General features: G+C 37.2%; 1 protein-coding gene across 1 annotated transcript; it reads left to right on the plus strand.

Moving 5' to 3' along the window:
* Positions 1-6,447: 6,447 nt before the first annotated feature.
* LOC141704579 (uncharacterized) lies at positions 6,448-12,030 on the plus strand (the record flags this gene model as incomplete). The annotated part of the gene is made up of 7 exons (XM_074507804.1): positions 6,448-7,153; positions 7,839-8,190; positions 8,419-8,854; positions 8,959-9,252; positions 10,898-10,990; positions 11,456-11,595; positions 11,984-12,030. Coding segments are annotated over exons 1-7 (2,068 nt in total), but the record flags the coding sequence as incomplete, so codon positions are not given.
* Positions 12,031-12,647: the final 617 nt, after the last annotated feature.

Genomic DNA, 12,647 nt, shown 5'->3' on the forward strand with positions numbered 1-12,647 from the left:
ATCTGCGCATTCTTTCAAATTGGATAGTAGTGAGAGCTTTGGTCAGGCAATCTGCTCGTTGCATATCACTACTCACATGCTTGACAATGATCTCCTTTCTCTCAACACATTCTCGAATATAATGGTAGCGTTTGTCTATATGTTTACTACGCCCATGAAATGTACAAGATTACTGGACCCATATCTTCACCTGTTAGCTTGCTGAGCAGATTCCTCAGCCAAACAGCTTGACAAGCTGATGTCGTCCCTGCCATAAACTCTGCCTCGCACGAAGACAAGGCCACACACCTTTGTTTCTGTGAGACCCATGTGATGAGGTTATTAATAAAATACCATTCCTCTTGTACTCTTCCTGTCATCTGTTTGTCCTCCAAAATCGCTATTCGAGTATCCTGTAAGCATATTGTTTCCAATATCCCTCGAATAAACCACGCCGTAGTTAATTGTACCCTTGACGTACCTGAGTATACGCTTTACAGCATTCATATGAAGAACTGTGCGCTTTTCCATGAAACGGCTGACTATCCCCACAGCATAGCCATGTCGAGACATGTATGCACAAGGTAGCGAAGTCCTCCAACCAAGCTTTTGTATTCTGTTGGATCCACCAGTTTCCCGCCTTCGTCCTTAGTCAAATGCTCATTCGGATCCATAGGATATTTATTGGGGTTAAAAGCTTGCATTCCAGCCTTCTCCAATATTTTCTTTGTGTAAGCTGACTGTTTTAGCTCTATACAGTCCTTCATTTGTTGAACCTCCATTCCCAGATAGTACGACAACCTCCCCAAATCATTCATTTCGAACCAATCATTCATCCGTTGTTTAAATTCATTTAGTACCTGTTATTAAGAGATCGTCTACATAGACTCCAACAATGAGAGCTTCAACACCATTACTCCTGATGTACAATGCATGCTCATATGGGTACCTTGAAAAACCTAGATTCTCAAAATACTTGTTTAGTTTAGCATACCAGACACGTGGTGCTTGATGCAGACCATAAAGAGCCTTAATCAATCTATACACCAAGTGTTCTTGACCTTCTTTAATAAAGCCTTAAGGTTGAGCAACATAAACTTCTTTCTAAATTTCTCTATTTAAAAATGTTGTTTTGACATCCAAGTGGTGAATCTGCCAATCGGTCTTGGTAGCCAATGCCAACAGAAAGCGAACAGTCTTGAGCCTGGTGACCGGAGCAAAAATTTCGTCAAAGTCCACCCCCTGCTCTTGTACGTATATTTTGGAGACGAGCCTTGTTTTGTATTTTATTATTTCCCCATTAGCATTCCTCTTCAGCTTGTATATCCATTTCAGGCCTATTACTTTGCGATAAGCCGTTAATTCTGTCAGTGTCCATGTCTTATTCTGCTCAATAGACTCCATTTCGCTCAGCATTGCTATAACTCATTAGCTCATCAATTCCCATCAATAGAAGCTCATCATCGAGCTTAATTTCCTATGTCTCATTTTAAATATCAGCAAGAGATTTGTAACGTCGCGGTTTACTGCTACTGTCCGAGCTTGTAGACTCTGAATGGTCTATGTTTACTGTCATCTGTGGTGTCATGGGCATGCTCCCTTTTGTCGATGGAGTCACTGCTTCATTTTCAGACTCCATACTCGTTTGTTGTGATTGAAAGCTTTCTTCTCCCCCTTTGAATAACAGTTTCTTCACTATTCTGAACATCAGGGCCAACTACAACAAACGTGGTCTGTTGATCACGATTTTCCTCTCTATGCTGATCCCATGGCCATGTTTTCCTTTCCTCGAACGCCACATCCTGTTTACAAATATCTTATTGCTTTGAGGATCAAGCAAGTGATATGCCTTTGTTCCTGGTTCATTGCCTTTGTTCGTGGTTCATTTCCAAGATGTATCACTGGTTTGCTCCTGTCATCCAACTTCTTAGTGTGTACCCCTGGGATTTTCATATAAGCCATAAATCCAAAGACACGTACATGGCCTATGTTTGGTTTATCTCCTTTCCATGCCTCATATAGAGTCCTTCCAGTTAGAGATCGCGTGGGTAACCTGTCGAGAATATACATGGAGTGTCTCACAGCTTCTCCCCATAACGTCAAAGGTAGATTCATTTATTTCAGCATACTTCTAGCCATTGCAACCACTGTCCTATTTCTTCGTTCCATCACCCCATTCTGTTGTGGAGAGTAGGGAGCTTTGTAGTGTCTTTCTATTCCGCTTTCCTCACATAATGTTATAAAATCTTGAGAACAAAATTTTCCTACACGATCAGTTCTGAGAGTCTTTACTCGCTTGTCTGTTCCATTTTCAACATGTGCTTTGAACTTCTTAAATGTATTAAGGGCTTCATCCTTACTTTTTAGAGTATATGACCACATTATTGGACTGAAATCGTCCACCAAAAGAAGAAAATACCTGTTGCCACCAGTTGTTGCCGGAGATATCGGACCACAAAGATCACCATGCACCAATTCAAGCACTTGTTTCGCACAGAATTTGCTTTGAGATGGGAACGATTTTCTGACCTGTTTGGACATCGAACAATCTGTGCACATAGTCTTTGGATTCTCAAACTTCGGCAACCCATGCACCATTTGTGTAGAATGCATAAGTGTCAAAGCTTGAAAATTCATGTGGCCAGTGAATGCCATAACCAGGTAATTCATCTGTCTTAGAGATTAACAATGCAGGCTTACTGGTTTCTATAGTTATTTTATAAAATCTATTAGGGGATCTTTTCACCTTCATAAGTCGTTTTCTTGATTTTTCAAACACCCACAAGTACTCACCATTTAAGACGACTTTGTTTCCAACTTCAGACAATTCTCCAAGACTAATTATGTTATTGCAAAGCAAATGGATATAATTTACCTCTTGGACGGTGTGTTCTTCCCCATTTTTGCATGCAAAGACCACATGGCTTTTCCCCTTTATTTCAACTGGTGAGCCATTTCCAAACCTCACTTGCCCAGTTACTCCCTCGTCAAGTTCTCTAAACTTTGATCGTAATCCTGTCACTTGATTACTCGCACCATTATCCAAATACCACAGGTTTGAATCAGCACGTTCACCATCGTGCACAAGTTTTCGTACAACCTTTTCTTCATTTAGCAACACCATTTCTTCCCCTTGTTTACTGTGTTTGGCCAATAAGAGTGCTAGCTCGTCATCCTTGATTTGTGCCATGTTTATTTCTTACTTTTGTTCCTTTTCTCTCCCGGTTTTTCGACACTCTGCAGCGAAGTAACCATATATGCCGCAGTTATAGCATTTTACTCTGCTTTTGTCGCGTAACCCACGTCCACCTTCCTTTCAACGATTTCTTTGGCTGGACGACCCCTCTGCACCTCCTCTGCTATTCCGTTTGATCCACTCCTCCCTAGTCAACAGAAGTTTTCCATCACTGTTTTCCCATTTTATTTGTAAAAGTTTGGAGATTGTAATATGAGTTTATACCTCTTTTTTCATCTTCAATTCATGATACAGTTTATTTGACCAGTTTCGAGAAATTATTTTTAGCCAATGTTGGCTATTGATATTCCTTCCCATAAACTATATTGGCTATTGATATGCCTTCCTAGAAACTATATAGTAACAGGTTTCGACCATATTGATTTTCTTTTAGAAACATTGTCTAAGGATTTTTTTCACAAATAAATATGTACATATGTACTTATGCTAGATATTAATTAGATATCAGAGATATTAATAGGATTATTTTGGATATCTATCAAGTTGGACTTTTCAAAATTTAAATTTCATGAAATATGCTGTTATTAAATATTAAAGTAAAAATAAGTTGGGAAAAAGATTTTTAATGTATTTTGGAGTTCTAGCTCGAATTCTCTATACTCGAGGCATGTTGGTTTGTTGTGTACTTCCTAGAAACCCTATGATTTTTGTATTAATTTCAATAGGTTATTGAAGTTGCATTTGAATCATAATGAAAATATTCTATTACTTAAGTAATGAAAAGGAAAATAAATAATAATAGATTATCAGAGGGTTATTTCAAATAAAAATTGATAAATATTGGGGAAATGTTATGATCGGTAGCTATACTGGTAGGCGCAAAAAGAAAAGAGAAGTAAAAAGGAGAAGACATCTTGTTACTTCACCCTGTTTTTGGTCAATGACTTTCACATCTGTACTTGTGTTTCAGCTAGTCCAGCAATACTTGGTAGTTCGAGCAGTGAAGATGGGGAGGCCTAATATGCACACAGAGTGGAGTAGCCCACTGGTGCATTCTAGAAGATAACGTAAATTTAGCACCAAATCGGGGCATAACTTGTGCATGTTCTTCATCTCGGATTCCATCATACTCAGCAATTTGACTTGGTGTTTATGTTAAAAACATCAAAGTACTTTTTAATAGTTTTTAATAGTTTTTTTCCATTGTGAAAGCATCTTCTGTTCAGCTGGAGGTTCAATATTAAGACGATATATGCACACAGAGTGGAGTAGCCCACTGGTGCATTCTAGAAGATAACCGTAAATTTAGTACCAAATCGGGGCATAACTTGTGCATGTTCTTCATCTCAGATTCCATCATACTCAGCAATTTGACTTGGTGTTTATGTTAAAAAATATCAAAGTACTTTTTAATAGTTTTTTCCCCTGTTCCCCTATTCCCATGTGAAAGCCCCTAATTTAATTTGAATAAATTAATTTAACTTTTACTTCAAAAGATGATTTTTATATGATTATTGTTAAAATGCAATTAAATGGCTCCAAAAGTTTAACTGTCATGTAAAATATAATATTACAAAAATATAGTAAAAATAATTTTAACCTTGTGATTTGACAGGATTTTGCCCTCTTTGGTATGAAAAACAATGAGATTAAGAAGGTAGTACGTTGAGGGAAATAATTAACGTGCCTCTTTTGTTTTTGATGAATAATTACGGATCTTGTTTTTTAAATTTTGTTGCCAAGTTATTTTGTCTTATTGATTATTTTCGTACGAAAATATATAAGTAAACTCTCTTTATTTTTGTAGTTTTTGCATATATGTGTATTAATTTAATAATAATAGCAATAATAATAATAATAATAATAATTTTAATTTATTTGCATTATTATATTAATATTAATATTTACTGCTATAGGTGTGATGCAAGAATCATTTAGTAGTTGTTAGGGCTAGAATTCAATGTATCCTATGTTGGGTCGTTTAATCTAAACTTGGGAAGCTCGTTTATTTATTTCTTAGTTGCTATCTTAATTAAACTATCGTGCAAAGTTTGTTTGGATCGTGTTGACGTGGTCTAAAGAACTGGAAAGGGCGTTGTTGAATAAACGTTAGTCTTTGAGATGATGTAGGACTTTAGTTGTTTAGTTGCTATTTTGTAGGACATTTACTTGCATTATTTTAGTTTAAGTATTGTAGTTCATTATCAAATAATAAAAGCTGTTCAACGCTATCTTTATCAAAATACACATACAGACACTTAAGTTGCATATCTTTGTGCCAATATTCTGGTATCAGAGCTTTGGTCGTCCAGTTGAAGCCCAAGTACATGCCAAGACACAAACGATGGAGTCGGGGAAGATTAAAGAAGGAACGATCAGCTTGAGTTATCCAATGTTGTCACGAGCAAACTACACAGCATGGGCTATGAAAATGAAAGTATATATGTAGGCCCATGGAGTTTGGGAAGCGATATCACCAAAAGATCCCAAAACGACGGTGGTTGAAGACAAGGTAGATAAAATTGCTCTCGCAGCAATATACCAGGGCATACCAGAAGATGTCCTCTTATCCATTGCAGATAAGGAAACCGCCAAGGAAGCTGGGATGCAATTAAAGTGACGTGCCAAGGTGCGGAGCGCGTCAAAACGGTGAAAGTACAGACTCTTAAGACGGAGTTCGAGTCTATGATGATGAAGGACACAGAGATTGTAGATCATTTCAGTATGAAACTGACAGGATTGGTCACAAACATTCGGGAATTAGGAGAGGAAGTAGCTGAAAGCTACGTGGTCAAAAAATTATTGCGTGCAGTTCCGTCAAAATTTTTACAATTGCCTCTACTATAGAACAATTTGGCAATCTGGACTCCATGACAGTAGAAGAAATCGTGGGCTCTCTTAAGGCCCATGAAGAACGCCTCAAAGGGCAAGTGGAAACTGGTGGAAATAAGCTATTACTCACCAGGGAGGAATGGATTGAATGAGAAAAAGATGAGAGTAAGCTGCTGCTCACAAGGGAGGAATGGGCCAAGCGTACATACAAAGGCAACAGTGAGAGCTCGCAGAGAACTCGTGGGAAAGATTACAACCGCGGCGCACGAGATAAAAGCAAGGTCCGTTGCTTCAACTGTAGTGCCTACGGGCATTATGCCGCTGAGTGCAAGAAACCGAAGCGAGACAGAGAAAGTAAAGGAAGAGGCACATATGGCACAAATATCCGATGAGAGCCTGCACTATTATTGGTTGAGAGTAATGAAACCGAGAAAGTAAGTATGTTAATCAACGAGGAACGTGTGAGGCTAAATTTGAATCAAGACGACAAGGGGAAACATGTGGAATCTAACCTATGGTATTTAGACAATGGCGCAAGTAATCACATGACTGGGGAGTACTCAAAATTTGACAAACTAGATGAAAGCATTGTGGGTCAAGTAAAATTTGGTGACGGTTCAGTTGTGCAAATCAAGGGTAAGGGTTCAATCACGTTGAGATGCAAAAATGGAGAAGACAGGAAATTAAAAGAGGTATACTACATCCCTTCTTTACGTAGTAATATAATTAGCCTCGGGCAACTTGCTGAAGAGGGGTATAACGTAATGATCAGAGGTGAGTTCTTGTGGGTTCGAGATTTACAAGGTAACCTACTTATGAAAGTTAAACGATTCATGAATAGACTGTATAAAATGATAATTTACAGTGGCGATGCAAAATGTCTGATAGCACGATGCGAAAATGAAAACTGGCTGTGGCATTCACGCCTTGGCCATGTCAATTTCAAGGCCATGAAGCTCATGTCCTCAACCAACATGGTACACGGGATGCCTGCTATCAATCAACCAGATGAAATTTGTACTGGCTGCCTTATGTCAAAACAGATCAGAAAGATGTTCCCAAATCAATCAAAGTTCTCAGCCACCATACCACTCGAATTGGTGCATGGAGATCTCTGTGGTCCAATTACACCTTGCACTCCTGGAGGTAATAAATATTTTTGTCTTAATTGATGATACAGTCGAGCTATGTGGACTTACCTTCTGAAAAATAAAAGTGAAACTCTTAATGCCTTCAAAAGATTTCGCATGTTGGTTGAAAATAGCCCAGGAAAGAGGATACGTACTTTCAGATCGGATAATGGTGGAGAATTTACCTCAAGGGACTTTACCCAGTATTGTGAGGAGGCTGGGATTAATCGCCACTTTTATGCCCCATACTCTCCGCAGCAAAACAGAGTAGTTGAACGGCGTAACAGAACCTTGATTGAGATGTCGCGAAGCTTACTCAAGGAAAAGAATATGCCAAACTACTTCTGGGGGGAGGCAATTAGACACTCAACTTATTTACTGAATAGACTTCCTACACGTGCAATTACGGGCATTACCCCTTATGAAGCTTGGTCGGAGAAAAAGCATCACGTAGATCATATCCGGGTGTTCGGTTGTTTGGCCCACATGAAGGAACCACATGTAAATCTAAAAAAACTCGATAACAGGAGCAGAGCTGTAATTCACCTAGTCAAGGAACCGGGCACAAAGGCGTACAGACTTTTTGATCCTGTCACAAAGAAAATTTATGTGAGTCGTGATGTCATCTTCGAAGAAATGAAAACATGGGACTGGTGCAAAGAAAATGATGTAAATAATGCAATCTGGAAATTTCTGTGTAGTTACAAATTATCGAGAGGAAAATGCCAACAACAATTTTGAAGAAGGGACACCAAGTTTCCAAGAAGCAAAAGTGGCTGATGAAAGTACAGACAGTGACCAGATATTGAGTTCGAGTACGTCGCCTCAAAATTCAGAAACAGAAGAAAGTGGAGACATAAGTGATCATAGTGAGCCAAACCTCAGTGTAACAAACTCCAGTTCCGAGGATGAGCAACCTATGAAATTCAAAACTCTTAGTGAAATATATGATTCTACTGAACCTGTCGAGCTGGAAGATGATGAACTGTATCTCATGGGAATAGATGAGCCAACCAATTTTTTCAAGAAGCAAAAGGAGACGAGTGGAAGAAGGCAATGCAAGTCGAATGGACGCTGTTGAAAGAAATGGCACATGGGAACTAACTGAATTGCCAAAGGGACGTAAAGCTATTGATCTCAAGTGGATTTATAAATTGAAACGAGATGTTGCTGGGAACATCATAAAACACAAGGCTAGAATTGTAGCCAAAGGATACGTACAAAAGAAAGGGGTGGATTTCGATGAGGTATTCACCCTGTTACTCGTATTGAAACGATCAGGCTACTATTAGCACTTGCAGCAAAAGAAAATTGGGAGGTACACCACCTCGATGTAAAGACTGCATTCTTGAATGGGGAAATCAACGAGGAAGTGTTCGTTAAGCAGCCTGAGGGGTATGTTAAACGTGGAAGAGAGCACCTTGTTTATAAGCTCTTGAAGGCTCTATACGGACTACGACAAGCCCCAAGAGCCTGGTACTCAAAATTAAACAAGTGTCTGGAAGGATTAGGTTTTGTCAGATGTGCCTATGAACAAACTGTGTATACAAGGCACGTGGGAAAAGAAGTGCTAATCGTAGGCGTTTATGTCGATGATTTGCTGGTAACCGGCTCAAACACTGTCCAAATTAAAGAATTCAAGGAACAGATGGCTAAAAGCTTTGATATGAGCGATATGGGAAAACTCACATATTACCTGGGCATTGAAGTGAGCAAGGTAATGGGTACATTCAACTGAAGCAAACTGGATACGCAAAGAAGATTCTTAACAAGGCAGGAATGCTGTACTATAACTCAACTAAAATGCCAATACATCCCAAGGAGATTCTCAACAAAGATGAAGAAGGCATGCCAGTCGACTCTACTAATTTTAAAAGCATGATAGGCGGGCTGAGATATCTAGTTCAGACACGTCCTGATCTACCCTATTCAGCAGGCATTGTTAGCAGATTTATGGAGAGGCCCACACTGATGCATCAAAATGCAGTGAAACGTATCTTACGTTATGTCAAGGGAACGATGGATTTGGGTTTAGTCTACACAAAAGATGAGAAAAACAATGTGGTGATTGGGTACTCTGATAGTGACCTGCAGGAAATGTGGAGGACAGGAAAAGTACGGGGGGCATGATTTTCTACCTCACCAAAAGTCTGATAACATGGAATTCACAGAAACAAATGTGCGTTGCCCTTTCCTCGTGCGAAGGAGAATTCACGGCGGCAACAGCAGCCTCTTGTCAAGCAGTGTGGTTAAGGAAGCTGCTGTCTCAGATTACAGGATTATATATACAACCTGTGACATTGTTTATAGATAATAAGTCAGCCATCGACTTAGCAAAAAACCCTGTTTTTCATGGTAGAAGTAAGCATATCGACATCCGGTTTCATTTCATAAGAGAATGCATTGAAAATGGGGACATAATCGTGAAGCACATATGCTCAGACGAGCAGAGGGCAGACGTTAACTAAGGCACTAAACGCTGTCAGATTTGAACGAATGAGAGACTTAGGGGTCATTTGTTAACCCTGTACCATACCAAAAGTACTGGACGAGACTTGAATCACCTGTCCAGATTGTTTGATAAATTTTTATGTTAGCTTGATGAGCCAAGAATTTAGCTGGATGACTCATTCAAAAAAATATAGCTCGATGGTTCATATAACTAGGATATAGTAAGTTTTATCAGGTGATATCAAGCCACTAGATCATAATACAAAAATATAATATATTTATTTATACTACATACGTGATTTTCTTAAAAAAAGTATAAAATTAAAATTTCATGCCATATATTAATTTTATTTAACATTTATACTTATATTTTTAGTTTAAAATATGTTTATATTCAAATAATAATGTGGATTTTAATATGAATACATTTGTCTAAAATTTGTTTAATAATTTTAAAATTAAACTTACATATATTTTTCATGTTTACGACTGAAAATATTGTTTACTCTTTAAATCTTTAAGAGGATTATATTTATTCAAAATATATGTATGCTTTTATTATTAAATTTTCAAAATATGTGTAAATTGTTATTTGATTATTAAGATTAAAATACAAATTAATTTTTACATATACGTAAGGATATGATCAACAAATATTATCGTTCAGAAATTTTGATATTTATTTACCAAACAGGATTAACAGTCCAGCATTCAGATTGTCAATCGTTCAGAATTTTAATCGTACAGAAAAAATGATTCAGATTTAACAAATGACCCCTTACTTGGAGTAAGAAGGTTTGTTAAGACAAGTTTAGATTAAGGGGGAGTTTGTTGGGTCGTTTAATCTAAACTTGGGAAGCTGGTTTATTTATTTCTTAGTTGCTATTAATTAAACTGTCGTGCAAAGTTTGTTTGGATCGTGTTGACGTGGTCTAAAGAACTGGAAAGGGCGTTGCTGAATAAACGTTAGTCTTTGAGATGATGTAGGACTTCAGTTGTTTAGTTGCTATTTTGTAGGACATTTACTTGCATTGTTTTAGTTTAAGTATTGTAGTTCATTATCAAATAAAAAAAGCTGTTCAACGCTATCTTTATCAAAATACACATACAGACACTTAAGTTGCATATCTTTGTGCCAATATCCTATAGTGAAAACCTCCTTACTAGTTACTAGCTTATCATGTATTTTTCTAGGCATTTAATACAAACAACCAAAAAACCCTCGTATATATTTGCTAATTATCTTATAAATAAACCCTCTCTGCTCTTATTGTATATAGTTATTATATTGTTAATTATTTTTATGTAGGAGAATGGTTTCTTGGTTTTGGTTTTGTTGGTAATTTATGTTCCTAGGTATGGAATGATGTATAAGCTAAAACTCTTTTATAGAATTTTTTCGGTAGGTAACTGTAAAAATCTAACTCAAAATATAAGGTTTAGCTTGTTCTTTCAAGCTTGATAGGAGAATTCCCTTTTTAATATTGAGAGTAGGATACTAACATTATTAAGGTATCTGGTATTTACTTGGAGAAAGCTTCTGAGCAGTTTAAAATGTTTTGTAATCATATACAAGTGTTGGAGTACCAAATCAATATTGCTAATTTGAAAGTCCAGGCTGGAAGATTAATTTGTATGTGTTTTCTTTTCAGCACATCAAGCTCCCTGTGTTCTGGATGCCAGAATTTCATGGGAAAAGGTTTAAATAATGGACCCCAGAATTTTGTTCCAGGAAATTGTGCGAAGCGGTTGATCCAGTATCACCAGTTGCATCTTAATGCTAATGTAAAACTTCAAGTTTTTTGAGTTGGTCTTCATCAGCATAGGGCACATTTACTCATTGTATTTATGATTTTATTTATTACAGGCTAGCATAGAGTCCCAGAGGGAACTTGTTTCAGATTTTTTTGCACCCAGTGCCAAGAGGAGATGGTGCTTCTCACAATGCAAGAATCGCCCTAAACAGGCTGCTCCTTTTGCTCAGGTTGGTGCTATTAAATTTTACCTGTATATTGATTAAAGCAAAAATGATAAAAGAAATTAAGAATTGTTATACATAACATTCGAAGTTGACTGGACAACATTTTAGATTAATAAATTTTGGTGCAAGTATATTTTGCAATATTCTTCTTGTGTGACTAGTTCATCTTAAAAAGGCACTCTCTGGCATATATATTATTGACTAGTTATTCTTAAAAAAGCCTCTGGAAAATCTATATTGTTAATTAATATTTTATCATGATTGTTGGAAGTGGAGTTCAAATGTTTACAATCCTGCCTCTTAAAATAGCTGGAATACGGCATGTAATCAGTCTCACTACAGTTCAAACCACGCGATTGGTGATGTCTGTGTTATGTCTTGTGTCTTAAAACATTGTTTTTACTTCATTAACAGTGGGCGTGGCAGTGTCAACTGTAAGCAGAAGCCAGGTTGGGGTTACGGTATGTCATCTTATTTATTTCTCTGCTGATCTTTTGTCTTTTGTCCTGTGTTTCGAATTTCTATAATCCAAAAATATTCTAAAGATATGGCCAACATCAATCAATTAAAATATATTTGAATTAAATAATGTATCATAATTCTAACAAGTGTGTTTTATGGATGTTGGTTTGTAGGAAAGGGAACCCATCATCATGAGAGCAGCACCTTCACGTGGCAAGATCAAAATTTTGTTAAATCATAATTATCAGTACAATCTCTGACTACTTTGTGCAACCAAATGTTCTTTTCTGTAATTTTTGGTTTCACCCAGAAGTACAAAGCTCTATTCTTTCATGCTAACTAAAGTCTATCACAGGTGTCATGTATTTAAATACAGGAAGAGTTGATGACATCCATTTGCATGTATAGAAGAATTTCACACCAAACACTTTATCTGCTGTCAAATTTTCAGGTTAGCAGAAGAAGCTTACAATTTTCAAAGCGTCTGAACTGGCCCTTGATGTAGGGTTCAAAAAGATAGTGCGTGTACGAGGTATTATGTTTTAGGATAATTAAGTTTTACAAGAATCTCTTCTTTTGGCAGCTTATTTAACAAACATATTCTTTTGTACAAATA

The sequence above is a fragment of the Apium graveolens genome, unplaced genomic scaffold, assembly GCF_009905375.1.
Source record: "Apium graveolens cultivar Ventura unplaced genomic scaffold, ASM990537v1 ctg8024, whole genome shotgun sequence".
NCBI lineage: Eukaryota > Viridiplantae > Streptophyta > Magnoliopsida > Apiales > Apiaceae > Apium > Apium graveolens.